Source organism: Plecotus auritus (assembly GCF_963455305.1).
Source record: "Plecotus auritus genome assembly, chromosome: 2".
NCBI lineage: Eukaryota > Metazoa > Chordata > Mammalia > Chiroptera > Vespertilionidae > Plecotus > Plecotus auritus.
In genome coordinates this window covers 13,482,890-13,505,115 of record NC_137771.1, presented here as the reverse complement: position 1 = coordinate 13,505,115, position 22,226 = coordinate 13,482,890, and the positions used below count along the sequence as shown (strand labels likewise).

The 22,226-nt window shown below is 38.4% G+C and overlaps 1 protein-coding gene across 2 annotated transcripts in view; it reads right to left on the bottom strand.

Annotated features, from left to right (window-relative positions):
- Positions 1-799: 799 nt before the first annotated feature.
- Positions 800-22,226, bottom strand: part of CDC42 (cell division cycle 42) — a 40,878-nt gene continuing 19,451 nt past the window's right edge. Inside the window, exons 2-6 of one of the 2 annotated variants that reach the window (XM_080655671.1) lie at positions 17,853-18,007; positions 15,300-15,372; positions 7,093-7,202; positions 6,775-6,972; positions 800-2,270 (exon numbers count right to left, since the gene is read on the bottom strand). In XM_080655671.1, coding sequence (XP_080511797.1) covers positions 2,181-2,270; positions 6,775-6,972; positions 7,093-7,202; positions 15,300-15,372; positions 17,853-17,957 — 576 coding nt within the window. In that variant the 5' untranslated portion in view covers positions 17,958-18,007 and the 3' untranslated portion in view covers positions 800-2,180. Of the gene's footprint in view, positions 2,271-2,875; positions 3,716-6,774; positions 6,973-7,092; positions 7,203-15,299; positions 15,373-17,852; positions 18,008-22,226 lie in introns of those variants that run through there. The other variant, XM_080655672.1, reaches the window with a different exon arrangement.

Genomic DNA, 22,226 nt, shown 5'->3' with positions numbered 1-22,226 from the left:
AGTACAATCAAAAAGAATAATAAGACACATTGGTAAAACAGTAAAGCTTAGATCTGCCTCTTCCTAACCCCTTCCCAACCAACCCAGCTTGGTTCTAGTACAGTATAAATCAAGCCGAACCCGACTCCCTGTAAAAACCTATCAAAACAAGCTATACTATATCAACCTGATTAACTGGATTAACAGTTCTTAGTTTTTAAAATTCTCAGACAGATCAGAATTATACTCTGAAGTTAAATGAATCATTCTGGCCACCTAAAGAAAATGTGTCCCATATTCAGATTCACAGCACAGAATCTAGAATCTGAGAGAAGCAGTTTGGGTTAACCACCCAGCAGCAGTTCTCAAACCTGGCTGCCATTTTGGAAATACCTGGAAAGCTTTTAAATACCCCATTGCTCAAGCTGCACTACAGTAAGCAGCAAAGTTTGAAAACCACAGATACAGAAAACTTGGAGGAACTGGCCGCTTCCCAACTAACCCATGGATTAGAGGTGTGCTTCCTTCCAACAACGTGAGCGGTGAGCTTCCTAAACACTCTTCACATAGACCTGTTAAGAACCTACTTGGTATTGAATAGGAATTTGTAGGCTACATGCCAAACTTAGGGGAGAAGGCATAAACCTGAGTACATGGAGTAAAAAGCATTATCTCAAACTGAATGCCAAAAATGAAATAAAGCTTTTAAAATCTTATCCCAAAATTTGTTAGAAATTGATATTATATTATTAAGAGTCAAGTTAAGTTCTCACTGTTAAATATCTAAAAAAGAGGCGGAGGGAAAATAACAACCCCCAGGCTGGCTTGTGAAGGGTTTTTTTGTTTGTTTAATACATCTGAAAAGAATGCATATACAAAGAATTGAGACATGAGAAAGCATTGGTTCAACACTAATGAAACTACAAGAATTAGGATTTGGGGAAGGTGGAGAATATTACCTAAACATTTTTTAAAATGTTGGAAACTGCAACCAAAATAAGCTGATAAAATCCCTATTAACACTTATGAAGAGTCTTCATAAGACTCTCTCCATGATTTTTATTAAACTAGAGAGCCTCAACTGGCTGCTCTAGGGTTCCTCATGCAAAACAGAAATAAGGGGATTCCCCTGACTGGTCCCCATGTTGTTAAATGTTCTCCCCACCCCCCACCCCACCCCTAGCTTCTTAATGAAGCAGGTCTCCATCCTCATAACTTGAAGAGGATGTGAATCATTCCACAGACATCTGTCTTCTAGCACCCCTCATATATACCAGGTCTTCAGCTGTGTTCTAGGAACCATATCATACACTATTAAGCTGCACATCTATGCTAAGCATATAAGACAATGACTGACAAGGAAAAAATGGTTTTTTAAATTATGTACTTAATCCATTTGGTATATTTCAAAAGGTGCAATACTTTTCTTCATTTATCAGTGAAAGAAGTTAGACATTAACTTAAAAAAAAAATTAGCAAACAGCTAACAAATTTCCTTGAAAGTCAGTCACGTATATAGTGCATCCTAGAAAAGAGGAGGGGCAAGACAGGTTCCACCCACTTTCATGAGTTTCATCAAATACTGAACCTACTCAAGGGTGGAGAGAAAAGGCAACTTTCAAAAAGGAGTATGTTATTAAATGAGGCATTTACTATACTCCTTCCTAAGAGCACCGGTGGGGAACATGTTTTCTAAACTAGATCTAGGAAGTGGAATGTGGAATCATTCCATCCTCCTCACCTAAAGGGCTGTCCAATGGTTAACGAATTTTTTAAAAATGACTAAATAAAAACAAAGTCCACATACACACCCCTCCCCTCCCACCACAAAAAAAAAAAAAATACTAGATGTCTCAGATCACTCTCCAGAGTGGAACCCGGGAGCAGCTTCAACAACCCGAATTAGTCTGTTACAGAGTCATCACAAGCATGCCTTGCTTTTAAACAAAACAAAAAACAAAACAAAAACTAGTACTGATCACTTTTCTGACAATACACAATTACTCAAAATTAACTAGTATTGAGAGGGGGAAAGGGACCATATCTATGGGCCTTGTTTCACACGAGTGCATATGGGTAGGTGCAGGGCATTTGTCATTATTGCAAAAACGAATTTTAATTTTTAATCTTTAGTTTGATTTAAACATTGCTTTTAGTATGATGCCGAAACCAGCTGTGCAGAAAGGGCTCTGGAGAGATGTTCATAGCAGCACACACCTGCGGCTCTTCTTCGGTTCTGGAGGCTCCAGGGCAGCCAATATTGCTTCGTCAAATACATTCTTTAGGCCTTTCTGAAAGGGGTAGAAAGAAAAAAAATGGGCAGTCTGATTTTCAGTATAAGAAAGTGGAAGTTCAAATTAAAAACATTCAAATCCCAAAAGTTGGCAAAGAACAAAATATTAAAAACAATCCTGAATCTCAACACAATCATCTCGCTTCACCAAGCTTTGTCCAGGCAGGGCCCTGGAAGGATCCAGCAATTCAGAGGAGCAGATATTCATGAGTGAGACAGTGGTCCTTTGAGAAAGCTTTTTGCAGACCAATGTATGTCACAAGAAGCAAACAAGCACATGTGTCATTTGCTCATTCAATATGCGTTTTGTTATGTGCTGCTGAAACATTTTACATAAAAACAAGTGAAGCAGCTCTGCATTCAAATGAAACAGCTGGATATGGGAGGATGGGCACCAGGCAGTGGCATCCTTATTACATGAAGGCACAGGCAAAGATGGAGAGAGCGATTACAGTGGCTGCAAAGATATTCACTCTGAACTCCCTTTATCCCACCAATTACACAGAGCCAAGGGGATTCAAGGAAGCAAAAATGTGGGTACCTGATACATATATAAAACTAGAGCCAGTCAGTGCAACAGGAATAAAGCTTCATCAGGCATTTATACAAACAATTGTATATTTTTAATTTCAAAATTTGAAGGTAACCACAATTGTATGTTTCCCTCACAAGGATAAAATCAGAAGAAAATATCAAGGTGGCAGCTTTACATCTCAACATAAACAAACCTTAAGTCAACTGTTAAAATGGATGCTATTCTTAAAAGATAATGTAACAAATAATCTCATAAAGCAGTAGCAGATACATCAATATCTTTCCCACCCAGACTGACAAATACTCCACTACAGCACAGACAGCCAAAGCAATAGCAACACAAAGTTTCACTGCACAAAGGAAAACCAGAAGAAAATCATCCCTTCCCCATTACACTCTACTAGCAAGTCACCCTTTTTCCATAGTTTGTCATGCAGTTACAATTAACAATTGATCATAAGAATAAAATGATGTTTGTGTTATTTTCTCCGTCTAGAACTAAGATCTAGAAGTGTTAAACACTTATTTTCTCCAAGAGGACATTCTTAATGCTAGACCAAGTTCCCTTTTGCAACAGTAATCCAAACCAAAAAGCTCTGAGCATCAGGCAACTCAAGCAGCAACTTGACTACTGATCACACAAAATATTCTATAAGATATTGCATTCTTGGTCAAAAACTAATACAGAGGTTGCTCTAAGGTGGTGAGTAAAAAGACACAGAGGCTTTCAAACAGGATGGTTTTATTCCTTTGTTTTTAAATGATCTTTCTACAGTAGTGGGACAGGAAGCAGCAGCAAAGAGGGGAAGGAGAAACAGTTTAGAATATACAGCACTTCCTTTTGGGTTGAGTTTCCGGAGGCTCGAGGGCAGCTAGGATAGCCTCATCAAACACATTCTTCAGACCTCTCTACAAGACAGAGGGGAGGAGAGAGAATAGCAGCCAGGTTAGAGGTTAGAAAGACTAGCAGATACAATAGCAGTCTGGATTAAATGGGCTGGATTCACAGAAGCAATGTGCCTTAAGAAGAAATAAATGCCAGAATGTAAGACTTAAGCCCATTACTGGGAAAGTACATTAACTGAACAGAAACTTCTTACTTCAAAAAGGTTAACTGAACAAGAAAGCAATTTTTATGAAAACGCCATATGTTGACTTCTAAAACAATCACACTTTGAAATCTAATATTACATTTTAATGAAAATAATGCCAGGACAGGAAAATAGATATGCAAACACAAGAGATACATTGTGTAAGTAAGCCTTATAAATTCCCCAGTATGATAAGAATGGCACACACATTTTGAAATCTATTGAATTTCAGAATTCTGTGAATTCAGCCCCTGAATAACTGAAGTACACAAATAGCAGACTAACAGGCATGCTACATGTTTCTAGATTCAATGACATAGCTGGATGGAATTAATCAGGATCTCAAAGTCAACCAGTTTCCCAGAACAAAAAGGTTCAGACATTTAGAAAGAGTGTTAATTGTTCAACAGTGCCAACTGGGAAAAGTTTAAAGAACAGACTCTAGAAACAGCAAACACTTCAGTTATTCAGTAATGTTATCAGAGCAAATAACCACCACCCAAGTTATAGGAAAACAAAGAATGGGGTCCTAGAATGAGTTTTAGCAAGCAGTCCAATGCTTTAAGGTGTCTGCATGGGTATCAGAGCATAAAAGCATGGAGTGAAAACAAAGAATATTCTCAGATCTACAGGGATTAAGATGCATAAATACACTTACACCTCAGGCAGAACTCCAACATGACAGTGATTCAATAGTACTGGTACCTTGGGCCCAGGTCTACAGACTCACTTAAACTCACCTAAATCTGAAGCCACAGATTTACCACCCAAAGAAGTTTCACATGTTCTCTATGTCAGTTTGATCCCAAATAAAAAATTTGCGAAAGTTCCAGAATACAGTTCCAATAACAAGTACCAGCCCCAGACTACCCCAGATATTCCCACCCCTACCCTATTCCCACCATAGCCCCACCAATGCATCCCAGAGGACTGGCACTTACGCATTCTATTAGGTACAAAATAAATCAGAAATAACAATAAGTACTTAAAAAGAAGCAAAGCAGTTAAAAAAGTTTTCTTCTTTCCATATCTTTTACAAAGTAGAAATGCTAAACAAAAATTAAAGATCCTCTGAAATTCTTTCTACACATCTAGGAGCAAGTTCTAGTAGTCAAATATGAAAGGAAGAAGAGAGAATGGAAAGTGAAATACATTCTATAAGGAAAAAAAGTAGAGAATAGCAATTAGAAACTAGAGCATTCCTTAATAAGAAGGAAATCTTTTCTTGTTTATTGGCAAAGATCAACTAATTCCCTACAAAACAAAACTAATCTTCACTTTTACCCACAAACTATCTGATTATATAGTTTACTTTTAGAGAAATCAACAATTTGTAGTCCTAAAAGTTCTAGCTCCCAAACATAACCACGGACCCTATTTTCTGACTTCTCCAACATAAAAATCTGGTAAGAAAAACACAGTTGCTAAGACCTTTTCAAATTGTTATTCTCTGCAAAATGACTTACTATAAAACCTGTAAAAAAAAAAAAAAAGTCATATATAGAAGCATCCAATTCTCTAAAATAAGCTTCACCAGTGACCTAAAATTGGGTCCACTTAGCCTACTTGCCTCCATTTCCCTCCCCAAAACAACCCATATTTAGAGAAAAGGGGTATACAAAAGATGCACATAATTAATTATAATCTGACACACACGTTCCACACATATCCTTCCCCAACAAACACACAAACACTTTTCTGAGTATGGTATCAAAACACAGAAGCATCAGGCATTTTTTTAAAATCTCAGTAAGTGCTGTGTGTGATAAGATGTAAAATCTTATTTAGTTTTAAATATCTGCTTTTACAATACAACTAAATTGCCAAAGAGAACTGGGTTTGGGAGAATATTAGGCCTTAAAATTATCCTGTGTAATATCCAGATAAACATGAAAATTTTATCTTTATCCAACCTAGTGCTAAACTGAATTATGTCTAGGCCCCACATACTAAATACCTAATATATGCACAATATGCAACTATATATGCCATTTATCTTACTATACATATAATCAAGATTAATGTAACTAAAATAATATCTTCCCTTCAAACCTGCCCTAATTTACTTGGGCATGTTTTTGTTCATTGTTCAAAAGTCAAAGCCACCAGTAACTAGTAAAATAAAAGAGTTCTGTGCGAATTAGTTCCATAATTATTTCCTTTGCCTCTAGATGGAGAATCAAATGGGAGAATCAGTTGCAATAACCATGCAAGTCAAGAAAATGAAACCACAGGTCAGTTACAACTCTCAGTCTACATACTCTAGTGCTGTTCCCTGTCCTCAGAATCTGACATTTCCCATCAAGCTATGAGAAGAGTTCCAATTAAATCATTCAGAAAGGGACAGAGGAAAGAGGGCCAAATAAAGAAGGAATGCCTCCCAAAACTGTAGAGACACTATACGTATAAGCATGCTTAAGAAACAGCCATGGCAACTTTCTCTGACATGAAAGTCTCTGACTAATTCCCTATCCCAGAAACAGTATAGCATCAATTTTCAGAATAGAATAGACAAGAAAAGGTCAGTACTATTTAAATGAAAATTTAAGATGTATGTGTGTGTCGGGGGTTGGGGGGGAGGATTTGTAAATTTATGCTTACCTGGACCTTTCCTGTAAATTTTTTTTTTTTTTAACACAATCCCTGACCACTATAAATGACTCAGCACAACATGGAAGCTCACCAACACAAGAGCTTTACTTAGAGACTAATAATTTCTCCATAAACAGACATCCAGAAAAAGATATATACACTATGAGGCTGATCATAGTCTTCCTAGTCAGCTTTCTTGACCACTGTTAGAAACAGCCCCTGAATCCTAATGCTCGAAGAAACTATTCAGCTGTAAATAAAAATCGGGTTCCGCACAGTCCTCACCTGTGTGAGTGCAGAACACTCCACATACTTGACAGCCTTCAGGTCACGGGCCAGCTTTTCAGCAGTCTCTGGAGTGATAGGTTTCTGTTTGTTCTTGGCAAGTTTCTCAATCGTAGAGGGGTCATCTCTGAGATCAATTTGGGTCCCAACAAGCAAGAAAGGAGTCTTTGGACAGTGATGAGTTATCTCAGGCACCCACTAGAGGAAAGGTATTTTAAAAATTACACCTTCATTAACCCAACAAGCCTCTAGATCTATTTTCAAGTCAATAGAAGTTGTGACAACATTTTTCAGGACAAGAGTACCTGACCAACTCACCTTTTCTTTCACATTTTCAAATGAGGATGGAGAGACCACTGAAAAACAGACTAGAAATACATCTGTTTGTGGATAACTCAGCGGTCGTAATCTGTCATAATCCTCTTGCCCTAAGAAGGAAAAAAATCGGAGAAATCATCAACTCAATGTATTAAAATTACCAGTCAACAAATTAAGTATGCAGCTAAATGCAGCTAACAGCACAATGATTGTTAACGAGAAAGCAACTTACCTAATAAAATGTATGGCTTTATATAATACTAGTGTCCCGGTGCACGGATTCGTGCACATTTGAAAGGAAATTAATTAGAATGTGGCCAGCGGGGCAGGACTGGGTAAGATGGGTCAGACATGCCCTGGAGCCAACTCCCTGCCCCCTCCACGGTCCCTCCCTGGCCAGCCGCACCTGGGGCTGCGCAGTGGCTCAGAAGGTGTCTGCAGAGTGAGCGGGGTCCCTCCGACAGGTGGGGTCCCTCAGCCTGGCCTGCATGGATTGGGCCAAAACTGGCTGACATCCCCCAAGGGGTCCCGGATTGCAAGAGGGTGGTTCTCGGGTGATGCACCCCGGAATCAGGCTCCCTCCTCTGGTTCTGGGGTGCTTCACCCGAGAACCACCGCTGCCAACTCACCGCAGCCTAGCAGCTCTTGTGTTGAGCACCTGCCCCCTGGTGGTCAGTGTGCATCATAGCTACCAATCGGAGCATCTGCCCCCCTGGTGGTCATTGTGCATCATAGCTACCAACTGGATGGTCAATGGTCACTTAGGCTTTTAGATAGATAGATAGATAGATAGATAGATAGATAGATAGATGATAGATAATATTTGAGAAAATTCTCACTGTGCTAATTTTACTTAATATTTCAAGCCATTAGAATATTATTTGCTTTATTACCAGTTTGAGGTTTTCAATCTTTGTGTCCATTAGCAATCCAACAACCATGTACTAAACACATTAAACTGTTGCCACAGAAATGGTTAAAAATTAATCCTACTCAGATATGGTTAAGAAATGATTACACTGAAACCATCTAAGGAAACAAAAATCTCAGTGAAACCCAACTTACTACAATACCCATTGCCCATTCATGACTACCAAAGCAGGTTCACATTAGTTAACGTGTGCAAATAAAACCAGTATCTGAAACTGAGAATGCCTAAAAAAAATAATAATAATTCGACAATACTCTATGGATGCTAAATCCATGGGGAGAAATTCTGGTGAAAAGAATAATATCTGCATGGTCTAAAAGATTCTTTATAAGCCACAGAGTGGGGGGGAATGTAAACTAATTGTGAAGAAATCAGACATCATCTTGACTGAGTGATGAAAATTACCATCACCAGTGAGTGGAACATGAATATCAACAGCAGTGAGTGACAGATGAAGATCATGCGCCTCCAGATTTATATCTTAAAAAAGACATCACTAATGTGATATTCCAAACAAATAGCATAGTTTGGTCTGTGTTTCCTCATGAGTCTAATCATGAGGAAACACAGACCAAACTCAAAATGAGGAACATTTTATAAGGGGAGGAGGAAGAGAGGATGGACCTGTATTAAAAGAATGTCATTTTAAAAATGTCATAAAAGAGCCCAGCCGGCTGGCGTGGCTCAGTGGTTGAATGTTGACCTATGAACCAGGAAGTCATAGTTCAATTCCCAGTCAGAGCACATGCCCGGATTTCAGGCTCCATCTCTAGTAGAGGGTGTGCAGGAGGCAGCCGATCAATGATTCTATTTTATCATTGATGTTTCTCTCTCTCTCCCTGCCCCTTCCTCTCTGAAATCAACAAAATATATATATATATTTTTAAAAAGAATAGTAAAGCAAATAGGGCAAAATGTTAACAATTGGAAAATCTGATTAAAGGGTCTATGGAAGCTCCTGGAACTATTCTTTCTACTTTTCTGTAGGCTTGCAATTATTTTCAGATAAAATGATTTAAATTTAGCCACACACACTTCCAAACTGTGAGGAGAAGGAAGGAGTTACAGGGGAAAGATTTAACACTCTAATTTCAAAACTGAGCTACAGCAATCCTATGTATTAAAAAGAAATATTTAGCCCTAACCGGTTTGGCTCAGTGCATAGAGCGTCAGCCTGCGGACTGAAGGGTCCCAGGTTCGATTCCAGTCAAGGGCATGTACCTCGGTTGCAGGCACATCCCCAGTAGGGAGTGTGCAGGAGGCAGCTGAATCGATGTTTCTAACTCTCTATCCCTCTCCCTTCCTCTCTGTAAAAAATCAATAAAATTTATAAAAAAAAAAAAAAGAAAAAGAAAAAAAAAAAAAGAAATATTTAATGACACTGAACTCTATACTTAATAAAAAAAATTTTTTAAAGGCAGAAAAGACAAGTTCAATATTTTGTATGCCAATATTTTTTTTTTTTATTTTTTTTTTGCCCACCACTGAGATAGAATATAAGGATTTAGAGTAGCTATCAAAGCATGATAATCAGCCCAGCTACTGTGGCTCAGTGGCTGAGTGTTGACCCAGGAACCAGGAGGTCACAGTTAGATTCCCAGTCAGGGCACATGCCCAGGTTGCAGGCTTGATCCCCAGTGTGAGGTGTGCAGGAGGCAGCCAATCAATGATTCTCTCTCATTATTGATGTTTCTATCTCTCTCTCCCTCTCCCTTCCTCTCTCTGAAATCAATAAAAAATATTTTAAAAAAAGAATAACATTTAAATTTTGACATACAAAGCAATTGGCTTTGGGGTAATGATTCTACAGCATGGGAAAGAGTCTATGTTAAGTAAACATGTAAAATTAACAAAGCTAGGGAGAAACCAAGATGGCGGCATAGGTAAACACCTAAACTGCTGCCTAGCACAACAATTTCAAAACTACAACTAAAAGACAAAACGGACATCATCCAGAACCACAGGAAGGCTGGCTGAGTGGAAATTCTACAACTAGAAGGAAAGAGAAAAGCACACTGAGGCTCAGAGGAACTGCGGAAGGCAGAGGTACCGAGGTGCGCGCGCAGAGGGCAGGCAACTGAGTACGCAGCTGGCTTTCTCAAGAGGGAGGGAGACAAAAGCTCCCGACTACACTGAACTCCAGTTCCGGGCAAGACTCTGGGGACCCAGACTCATTTGGCGAGAAAGTGGACTGTCTGGCAGCGGGCAGAATTTGAGGGTGGCTTTCTCTCAGAGGTGCTTGCAGCGATTACCACGGGACACTGAGACACAGGGGCCTCATGGGGCAGGGCTGACGGGAAACCAATGCTGTCTGCTCCGCCCCAAGACTCCGCCCCACCCAAGCTGAGCACAGAGGCTTTTGCAAGTCTTCTCCCATAAGGGTGTCTCCAGCACAGAAGTTCTCCCAGCTTAGACACAGCTGATCCTCACAGCCAATTGGCCTGGAGGTCAATTCCTCTCAGTGATACCAACAACAATCAAGGCTTAACTACAACAAGTCTGTGCACACAGTCCACAAAGGGGTGCACCAAGTGTGTCCACCTCAGGGTACTGGGGAGGCTGAGCCACTGGGCCCTATAGAACACCTAGCACACAAAGCCACTCTATCAACTCAGGGAAGCAGCCAAAATGCGAAGACAAAGAAACAGATCACAAATGAAAGAAATGGAGGAAAGCAAACGAATGGATATAGAGTTCAAAACCACGGTTATAAGGTTTTTCAAGAATTTTCTAGAAAAGGCCAATAAATTTAGTGAGACCCTCGAGGATATGAAAAAGGACCAACTAGAAATTAAGCATACACTGACTGAAATAAAAAATATTATACAGAGATCTAACAGCAGACTAGAGGATCGCAAGAATCAAGTCAAAGATTTGAAATACAAATAAGCAAAAAAAACATTCAACCGGAAAAGCAAAAAAAAAAAAAAAAAAATCCAAAAATATGAAGATAGTGTAAGGAGCCTCTGGGACAACTTCTAGCATACCAACATCAGAATTATGGGGGTACCAGAAGAAGAGAGAGAACAATATACTGAAAACCTATTTGAAGAAATAATGACAGAAAACTTCCCCCACCTGGTGAAAGAAATAGACTTACAAGTCCAGGAAGCACAGAGAACCCCAAACAAAAGGAATCCAAAGAGGACCACACCAAGACACATCATAATTAAAATACCAAGAGCAAAAGACAGAGAGAGAATATTAAAAGCAGCAAGAGAAAAACAGTTAGTTACCTACAAGGGAGCACCCATACGACTGTCAGCTGATTTCTCAACAGAAACTATGCAGGCCAGACGGGTGTGGCAAGAAATATTCAAAGTGATGAATAGCAAGAACCTACAACCAAGATTACTCTACCCAGCAAAGCTATCATTCAGAATTGAAGAGCAGATAAAGAGCTTCACAGATAAGAAAAAGCTAAAGGAGTTCATCACCACCAAACCAGTATTATATGAAATGCTGAAAGGTATTCTTTAAGAGGAAGAAGAAGAAAAGGTAAAGATAAAAATTATGAACAACAAATACGTATCTATCAACAAGTGAATCTAAAAATCAAGTGAATAAAAAAATCTGATGAACAGAATAAACTGGTGAATATAATAGAATCAGGGGCATAGAAAGGGAATGGACTGCCCTAGCTGGTTTGGCTCAGTGGATAGAGTGGTGGCCTGTGGATTGAAGGGTCCCAGGTTCTATTCCGGCCAAGGGCACATGCCTGGGTTGCGGGCTCAATCCCCAGAAAGGGGCACGCAAGAAGCAGCTTATCAATGATTATCATCATTGATGTTTCTATCTCTCTATCCCTTTCCCTTCCTCTCTAAAATCAATAAAAATATTTAAAAAAAAGAAAGAAAGGGAGTGGACTGACAATTCTCGGGGGGAAAGGGGTGTGGGGGGTGTGGGAAGCGACTGGACAAAAATCGTACACCTATGGATGAGGACAGTGGGGAGGGGAAGGCGGGTAAGGGCAGAGGGTGGGGTGGGAACCGGGTGGAGGGGAGCTATGGGGGGAAAAAGAGGGACAATTGTAATAATCTGAACAATAAAGATTTATTAAATTTAAAAAAAAGAAAGGTTGAGAAAAATAAATAAATAAACAAAGCTAAATATAAAAATATATACACCATAGTAAAGCATTTACAGAAACAAAAAACACAATAACTGGGGAACTCACTAGCAAGAATTTACTGTTGGGATCAAAAGCAGAAATAGAAATAAGGCCTTAACAGAGGGAAAAGCCTATCTCTGGGCTTAATAATATTATTTAACTATAACCATAACAGTTGCAGCCAAACACGAGGTAAGAAGGCTATAAAAAGAATTCAGAACAAAAGGACACAGTCAACAGATTAAATGCAACCAAACAGTTAAAGTCAAGCCGCCATCTCAATGGGGATGAAAGCTTTAGAAGAAAACTGAGTTAATGTCATGACTTGAACAAGGAAAAGGGACTCTGAGATTAAGGCCTTTGAAGAAGGAAATGGAGTCTCCTCAAGTGTGTCAAAGATAGGAAACTCACCCTGGACACCTCAGCCTCAGGTCTCCAGAGCTTCTCAAAAAAGACCTCTGACTTATAGTGACCTCAACCAATTGAGACAGAAGCCCCCTGCCCCTACTTTGCCTGGGATGGTAAAATTATTTCTTAATGCATGTCTTTTTACTCCCAGAAAGATTCAGAATCTAATATAGAGGTAAAATAAATCAAATACTGTTATTGTTAATTTTCAGTTACATTTAGGAATAACCTATCCTTATTTATATTTAACACTCATGTCTATAACATTTAAAACAACATGATTCTGATGCCAGCTTAAAATGTGTAATTGAGTAACTGATCTTAAACTTCGAATTTCTTTGTTGAAAATGTTAAGAATTTTATGAAAGCTATAAAGAAAACAGTTTAAGATAAATTAGTACAGGAAATCACAAGTTACCAGGTTTATTAAAGTTCTGTATGTAAAAACTTGGAATGTTTCACTTGTCAGGTCAAGCACTCTAAATTATTCAAAATAGAAAACTGCATACATTGAATTTATAACTGCCATTTAAAATGAGGCTGATTAGAATTAAAGTCTTGTCAACCTAAGTTAAACAGCCAATATTAATCAAAGCACTAAAGGCTTACCCACTCCAAGCTATTTACTGAAGAGATATAAAATATGTCCATACAAATGTTCATAGCACCATTATTCCTAATAGCTTAAAAGTGGAACCCAAATATCAATCAACTCATAAATGATAAACTTTGCTATATTCATAGAATGAAATACTACTCACCAATAAAAATAAGCTACTGATATACAGCACAGATAAAGGTCAAAAAAACATTATGCTAAGTGAAAGAAATCAAACAGAAAAGACTGCATATTGTATGATTCCATTCATATGAAACTTCAGAAAAGCAAAACTACAGTGACAGAAAGTGGATCTGTAATTTCCAGGGAAGGGGCACAAGGAAATTTTTAAGGTGATATATCTTGATTATGGTAGAGGTGACACAACTATATAATCAGCAAAATTATCAAACTGAATACTTAAAATGAGTGAATTCTATTGTATTATACTTCAATATAGCTAAAAAATAAATACTGAATAAAATTTAAAGGCTTATAAAAATACGCTTTGAAATTTTAAAATAATGCCCTAACCGGTTTGGCTCAGTGGATAGAGCGTTGGCCTGGGGACTCAAGGTCCTAGGTTCGATTCCGGTCAAGGGCATGTACCTTGGTTGCGGGCACATACCCAGTAGGGAGTGTGCAGGAGGCAGCTGATCGATGTTTCTCTCTCATCTATGTTTCTAACTATCCCTCTCCCTTCCTCTCTGTAAAAAAATTAATAAAATATGTATTTTTTTTAATTTTTAAGTATCTTTTTTTTTTTTGCATATATAGATTACTTCCAGGGGCACACATAAAACAAAATCCCTTACATATCATGAGATATAGGTCATTATTTTATTTTCTCTATTTTCCCCAAGTTTCCTCTAATATACCTTTACTCTCATAATTTTTTTTTTATAAATTTTATTGATTTTTTTTTACAGAGAGGAAGAGAGAGGGATAGTTAGAAATGTTAAAAGGTCTAAGACACTATTAAAAGCTACTGATCTCTTGCCCTAACTGGTTTTGATCAGTGGATAGAGCGTCGGCCTGCGGACTGAAAGGTCCCAGGTTCGGTTCCAGTCAAGGGCATGTACCTTGGTTGCAGGCACATCCCCAGTAGGGGGTGTGCAGGAGGCAGCTGATTGATGTTTCTAACTCTCTATCCCTCTCCATTCCTCTCTGTAAAAAAAATCAATAAAATATATTTAAAAAAAAAAAAAAAAGCTGCTCTAGCTGGTTTGGCTCAGTGGATAGTGCGTCAGCCTGCGGACTGAAGGGTCCCAGGTTCGATTCCAGTCAAGGGCATGTACCTTGGTTGCGGGCACATCCCCAGTAGGGGGTGTGCAGGAGGCAGCTGATCGATGTTTCTCTCTCATCGAAGTTTCTAACTTTCTATCCCTCTCCCTTCCTATCTGTAAAAATCAATAAAATTATTAAAACAAAACAAAACAAAAAAAAAGCTACTGATCTCTAAACTTAACTGCTTACTATTGTTTCTCCATTTCATCCTCCCTATTGAATCTAGACAAGTTCCTCGCATTGGGCAATATAATACACTCCCTAAAAGCATATGTCAGCTAGAAGTCATAAAAAGTAAAAGATTTAGAATTCCTACATACTAAAAGAATAACAGTGAAATTTCCCTTTGGCTAACTTAACTGAAAATTGTGAGAAGTCAGAAATTAAGATGTGCAGCCACTGTTAAAATAAGAAATAACACTGAAAAATTGGTTATAGTTAAGAAAGAAAAAAATTTGTTCCTTTAATTTGAAAAGTTGACCACAAATGTCAATACTATAAGCTAGACATTGGATAACCCTCAAAATACTTTCAAATGTAGTATAAAATAACAAGCTATCTGGATGAAGCTAACTGTACAAATTTCACAGAGTGACAATACAGCTTGTCCATATACTAGTACTCTGCTCTCACCCTACTTTATCTCTTTCCACACCATCCGCCCAGGATCCTCCAAACTCCTATTTGCCATTCCAGATCTGGGATTGCCTCTTGGTCAAGCAAAAACCATCATGATATTCACTCCTGCTAACTATTAAAAAAATGGCAAGTGGTTTGCTAATACACTAGTTTCCCAAAAATGTCCAAAAAAAGACAACCGGCAACTGTCATAGTTACAGACCAAAACATTAGAAAATATATCAAGTTTTCACCTGCAGTATCAAAAAGTCCAAGAGTATATGGCTCTCCACCAATCATAACTGTGACTGCATAGTTGTCAAAAACCTAAAAACATAAAAATACAGTTAGTGTGCAAGGCGGTGGTCAAAATGAGATAGGACAACTCTTAAACTAAGGCAATGTTTCCTTCCTAAGACTTATTCCTCTCTTAGCCCATCTTCTTTATATATAACCAACGTTGTCAACCAAGCCCTTTGCATGAGCTAAATGATTATTGGGAAAAATTACAGGGGGTGTTCTGGAATGTCTTCTCTACCCCAGCAGCCTGGACAAAAGGGTTTAGAAATGTCACAGTAGCAGAGTCCCTAGCTATACAAAATGACCATGTTCAAGTTTGAAAATTTTGAGACAATAATTTAGAGTTTACCTTAATGTTCAATCTGACTTCTGAGAAATTATTTCTTCATAGACCATTTCCTTTTAATCTAGAATTAAAATCTCCTAGGTCCATGATAATCTTTTTCCCTTCGGGGTTCAAGATAAGAAGAGCCTTGTTGCCAACAGGCCCGTTAGAAAGAAATAAAGGTTCCCTCAAGATAATCAAGTTAAGCGTGCAACTAAAGGCTGGAAGATTATTTGTTGGAATTTCATGAATAAAATTTATGTTACTGGGTACAAACCACATGACCCAAGATACCTTCTTTGATCTAGATGCTTTTTTAGTAAATAGACTGTAAAACCCATGACAAACTCAATATATATTAATATGGTTGTACTAAGTTATTTGTAAAAATGGGAGATAATGGTGCTAAGTGGATAAAGACCCAACACTAATTCATGGATGTCTTTGAATTAATTTACAATTAAAAAGCAATGCTTTCCAACTAGTAGGAGGATGTTACATTTCAAGACACCTTTTAGCTATCTAACACTAATTTTCTGATTCATGTTTTAACAGGTAAGGAGCTTGTTTAGCCCTAGCCGGTTTGGCTCAGTGGATAGGATCCCCAATGTAGGGGGCGTGCAGGAGGCAGCTGATCAGTGATTCTCTCTCATCATTAATGTTTCTATTTCTCTCTCCCTCTCCCTTCCTCTCTGAAATCAATAAAAAATATTTAAATAAATAAATGTAAACAAGAGTGCAAGCAAGGGCATGGGGGAGGTGACAGTTAAAGGAAAAGTCAGTTCTTAATAACAAAAACAAAGAAATGTAACTAATGTGGTTAAGCTCTCAAACCATATTGGTTATTTTCTTAAGTCATACCTAACGCTTTTCCAGAGATCCACATACAAACACATAAAGGACCCACAAGCCCACCTTAAACAGTCATAAAAGTATCAGAAATGTTTACAAGAAAATAATGTTAATGGAGACTGAAACACAAAAATTCTGACAGTTGCCCTCACTATGAAACAAGATCCATGTTATCTCTAAAAGTTCCCTTCAATCTCAGAATTTATTTCACTTATAATGTCCCCAAATGGGCCAACACAAAAAAATGATTTTTTATTTAATTATACACTTAAATTCTCCCCCTCCAAGAAACCTAATTTTGGTCTACCTCATTCACTTTACCTGCCTTGGGGTATTAAAGATTGTCAATTCCAAGTAAACATAATTACCAACATTTTAACAATTCACCCTCTTAACAATGCTCATGTCTCTGAATATTAACCTAAAGTACTCCTATTTTCTTCCTTTTTACTTACAAACAATATTAATCCACATAGGAGCTTCATAATCCCTAAAACAGCTCACTTAACAGAGGTGGATGTTGCCAAGGCAGGCCAACCATACTCCCCTCACATCACTGACTGGACATCTATGTTTAACATAATTATACCACTGGGTTGGTCCAACAACTTGGGACAAACACTGAATCCCCAAACACATTCTTTCACAAGTGTTACCCTAAATAACTCTGTCTCCCTGACTCTCACTCTCTCTCTCACTCTCTCTCTCTCTCTCTTCATTATCTTTGTAATTCCCATTTTCCCTATATTCTTCCAAGACAAGCTAATAAAAAGATTTGTGGAAGAGGACCCCCAAAGGCTTCTGTTGGTATTCTCATAAGAAAAGCAGAGGTCTTCTCCACCCCTAAAAACCAGTTTGGAGCTCCATTAGTGCTAAGACAACAGCTCTATAAGATTCTCTTCTACTCCTTCAGGAGAATAAGTGTAGACATACTACTTTCTCTGAAGTTATAAGACCCCCAAAAGCATTCCAGAAGACCTCTAAGCACTGATTAATCATTGGCCAAGATATCAAAAATAAAAAAGTCACCTCATTCCAAGATGTAGGGCATACTTCTCCAAACTGAGAACACCACTCTTTAGAATCTTGTCTACTGGAGTTTTGCCTCCCAGCACTTCTTGCAAACCCTTGTGTCACCCCTTCTGACTTTCCACTGATTTTTCAGCTGTTTAATTTTAAAGTGTATATAATTTACCCATGAGAAGTCAAGATCTTTAAAAACAGGAAACAAAGGCAGACAACAGAAATATTTCAGTACACTCAGAGAAAGAATTTTCAAAAGGATATCAAATTAGATGTTTCACTAACAGATGAAAGCCTTTATACTTACAGTCGGTACATACTCAGATGGAAATTTGTTTGTTGTGTAGGATATCAGAAGACATGTTTTACCAACAGCACCATCACCCACAACAACGCACTTAATTGTCTGCATTGCTGAAACAGTTTTATATCCACTTTAAATATTTCAAATCCAATGATGACCTACAAAAAGATTAAGGATATTTGTTTTATTTATTTGTACTTATATATGTACTGTTTTCTTCATCTAGCAACAGGTTCATTCATTTAGAGCAAAAACAAAACTAGTACCCCAACTACTATCACTGAAAGAACCTAAGGAGAAATAGTGACTTGCTCAAAGTCACAATCTACACTAATAAAAGAGAAACATGCAAATTGACCATCACTCTGGTACGCCCACCAGCCAATCAGGAGGGGATATGCAAATTAGAAAGACAAAGATGGTGGGCGCCCAGCTGCTCCAGGCGCTGAGTGGCCGGGCGGGGCAGGACGCCTGCTATGAGAGGGAGGGCGAGGGGGAGTGTGGGGGGGGCGAAGGGATCTACAGGAGCAGCACTCCGGCCACAGCAAAGACGAAGACTGCAGACCCCAGAGTCTGCAGCAAAGACAAAGAAGGCAGACTCTGGCCGTAGCCTGCAGCAAAGACGAAGAAGGCAGACTCTGGCCGGAGCGAAGGCCTGGGTCCCGGGTGCCGGAGGAAAACCAGTGCTGGAAGCCAAGGGAAGGAAGGCCTATTGCACGAATCTCTTCGTGCAATGGGCCTCTAGTAATAAATAAGAGTCACGTTGCTAATGCCTGGTTATTTCTACTTAAATGGTGTTTTTAAAAGTTCAAATTTGTGTAAAAAGCAGCATATGTCTTACTATAGTGAAAGAGAAGAGGCCATTTGTATTTCAGAATGAATCCCATTTAGTATACCAAATATTCTGTGAAACTTTTCCTTCAGTTGTAGGTGCACACCCGTGTGTTTATACATGTATGTGTACTACACTGCAATATAAAGGCCACTTCTTTAAAGAATGGTCCATATATCCAACCTTAGAGCTACAGTTACTCCGACTATAACCAACAAGGAGCAGAACACCACCATTCCCCTGTAAGAGATGAGCAACATGACAAACCAGACAGAGATCAGGGTAATCCCTCGTTCTCAGCAGCTGTTTTAGCATCGGGTTGCCTAGTTACTAATTCAATATCTGTGGCATAAAGAGGCCAAAATCTACATTTTTTAATATTTTTTTAAATATATTTTATTGATATTTCACAGAGAGGAAGGGAGAGGGATAGAGAGCTAGAAACATCGATGAGAGAGAAACATCGATCAGCCGCCTCCTGCACACCTCCCACTGAGGATGTGCCCGCAACCAAGGTACATGCCCTTGACCGGAATCGAACCCGGGACCTTTCAGTCCGCAGGCCGACGCTCTATCCACTGAGCCAAACCGGTTTCGGCACATTTTTTAATATATTTTTATTGACTTCAGAGAGGAAGGGAGAGGGAGAGATAGAAACCTCAGTAAAAGAGAATCATCAATCAGCTCCCCCCTACTGAGAAGCCCAAAACCTGGACATGTGCCCTGACCGGGAGTTGAACCAGTGACCTCTTGGTCCACGAGTCCATGCTCAATCACTGAGCCACACTGGCCAGGCTCTTAATCTCTTTTTGCCTCAGTTTTCTCATCTGTAAAACAGAACTAATTATATCAAAACCTCACACAGTTGTTATGACGATTAAATAGTATAAACAAGGCCTTGCCCTGCCTATTGTGGCTCTGTGGTTTGAATATCAGCCCTCACACTGAAGGATCTTGGGCACATAACTGGGTTGTAGCTTTAATCCCCAGCCTCGGTTGGGGTGCATGCTGGTGGCAATAAATTGATGTGTCTCTCTCACACTGATGTTTCTCTCTCTCTCAACCCCTCCTTCCCTTCTTCCCACTCTCTCTAAAATCAATGGAGAAAATATCCTATGGTGAGGATTAACCAAAAAAAAAAAAAAAGATTTGGCTTGTAGCTCATACTCAATATGCAAGAATTCCTCTACCTAGTGTGTCAAATAAATCAATTCTTTCACATTCTACTTTCATCCAGTGAGTCAAAACTTACAATGTAGCCTTGGCCAGGTGACTCAGTTGGTTGGAGCTTCATTCTGTACACCAAAAAGGTTGCAGGTTCAGTTCCCAGTCAGGGCACATACCTAGGTTGCAGGTTCGATCCCCAGTCAGGGCAAGCATGGGAGGCAACCATTCGATGTTTCTCTCTCACATCGATTTCTCTCTTTCTCTCTCTCTCTAAAAATCAATAAAAACGTATCCTCGGGTGAGGATTTAAAAAAAAAAAAAAAAAGCTTACACTGTACTTCCTTCTCTCTTTGGTGACCTATCTAATCAAAGTTTTCATGCTTTGCATGTACCAGGCACAACAAAAACAGAGGTTAAAATGAACTGACTATATTCGCTGCTACTTTAATGAGACACACACACAAAAAAAACGAAATCCACCCAAATATTTCTTCTTCACCTAAAAACTCCTGTATTATTTCTGTATCTCCTGTGTCATTTCTGTATCTATAGAGTAGTCCCTAAAAACAAGTTATCTAACAGGTATTAACAAAATAATTTAGGTAGGGGAACAGACCCTATCACTATCTTTAAACACCAGATTAAGTGCTTTTTTAGTTTACAAATCATCACTGCTTACATGTAAATGAACAAAAATCTGACAGTTACTACCTTTTATGCTTGAATTTAGCCTCTAAACCTGTAATTTCAAAATTATCACATCTCAGACCACCACAGTCAGAATTACCTTGGACTGGGTTTATTAACAATTCAGATTCCTGGGCCTTACCCCAAAACTCATAAATCAGAACAACACGTCCTATGTAATTCTAATGCACAATGAAGTTTGAGAACAACTTTTCTATGTGACAGCAAGATAAAGAATACCAATAACACAAGAATCTAAACTAAGATAAACATTACTGGCATTTTAGGTCACCTAGAAATAGTTTCTTAAAGTAGAATTCAAATTATCAAAATGAATTACCGTATCACCCAGGCATTTTACATATTCAGTAATGAAAAATTCATGTTGAATATTGAAAGATCATGACGTAATATATTTCAGAGGTGTTTCAACCTAAAAAGTGTTTTCAAATAATAACAGAGACAATAGCAAACATTTCCTATATGCCACATACTGTCCTAAACATATTACACATATTTATATATTTCATCCTCCCAACAACCCTATGAAGTGAGTACATTATCCCCATTTTACAGATAAGAAAACCAAGTCTCAGTGAAGTAATTAGGCCAAGATCAATGAGCCAGTAAATAGCAGAGCTGAAATTTAAAGCCAAGCAGTCTTGACTGTCAAGCAAGCCCCTGCTCTAAAACACTATACTACCTCGCCTGAGAATTGACACTAATAAAAACAAATATGATCACTGCAAATGTAGTGGCAAGTATATACCCATGACAGTTGCTGGCATTGGAAAGAGGAAGGCAGAAGAGGAAGCAAGAAACAGAAGTTCAATTCCTGTTTCTTCACCCTGCAGACAATTACTGAATTTTATTGGGGAAAGGGGACAGAAGAATTAGTAACTGAGTTTTCGTTTGCTGTTCCCCTTTCTATATACCCACAAATATTCCATTTCTTAGGATTCCTGAATTTAACAGCTCAGCAATCTGTTGGAAATTGATTGTGGGTCTCCTGTTAAGAGCATTGGTTCAGGAGTCAGACTGGTTCTACCATGCAAGCTATGTGACCTTAGGCAAGCTATTTAACTTCTCTATGGCTTCTCTTATCTAAAAAATGAAAATAGTAATACCTTCCTCATAGGATAAATTGATTAAGATAATACATGTAAAGAATTTGAAACAGTGTCTGGCATACAGTAAATGCTGAGTAAATGTTAGCTATTAATTTTTAATGATTAAAGGCACTTTTAAGTTAATATAGTTTAAAACATCAACAATTCCAACCCACTAAGAAAGGAGCACATATATTTTATTTGCAAAATAATTACAGTATTCTTTGTACTTACTAAAAATGTAGTCAAATATAGAGCTATCATTATAAAAGTGGTCATTTCAGCATCAAATTCCAATTTAATTAACTATTCTGCACAACATTTGCTATACAGTGTTAATAATTTCATGTACTGCCTGGCCAGTGTGGCTCAGTAGTTGAGCATCGACCTATGAACCAGGAGGTCACGGTGGGGCACATGCCCGGGGATTCGGGCTGGGTCCCCAGTGGGGGTGTGCAGGAGGCAGCCAATCGATGATTCTCTCTCATTATTGATGTTTCTATTTCTCTCTCCCTCTCCCTTCCTCTCTGAAATCAATAAAAATCAATATAAATATATTTTTAAAATAATAATGTAATGTAT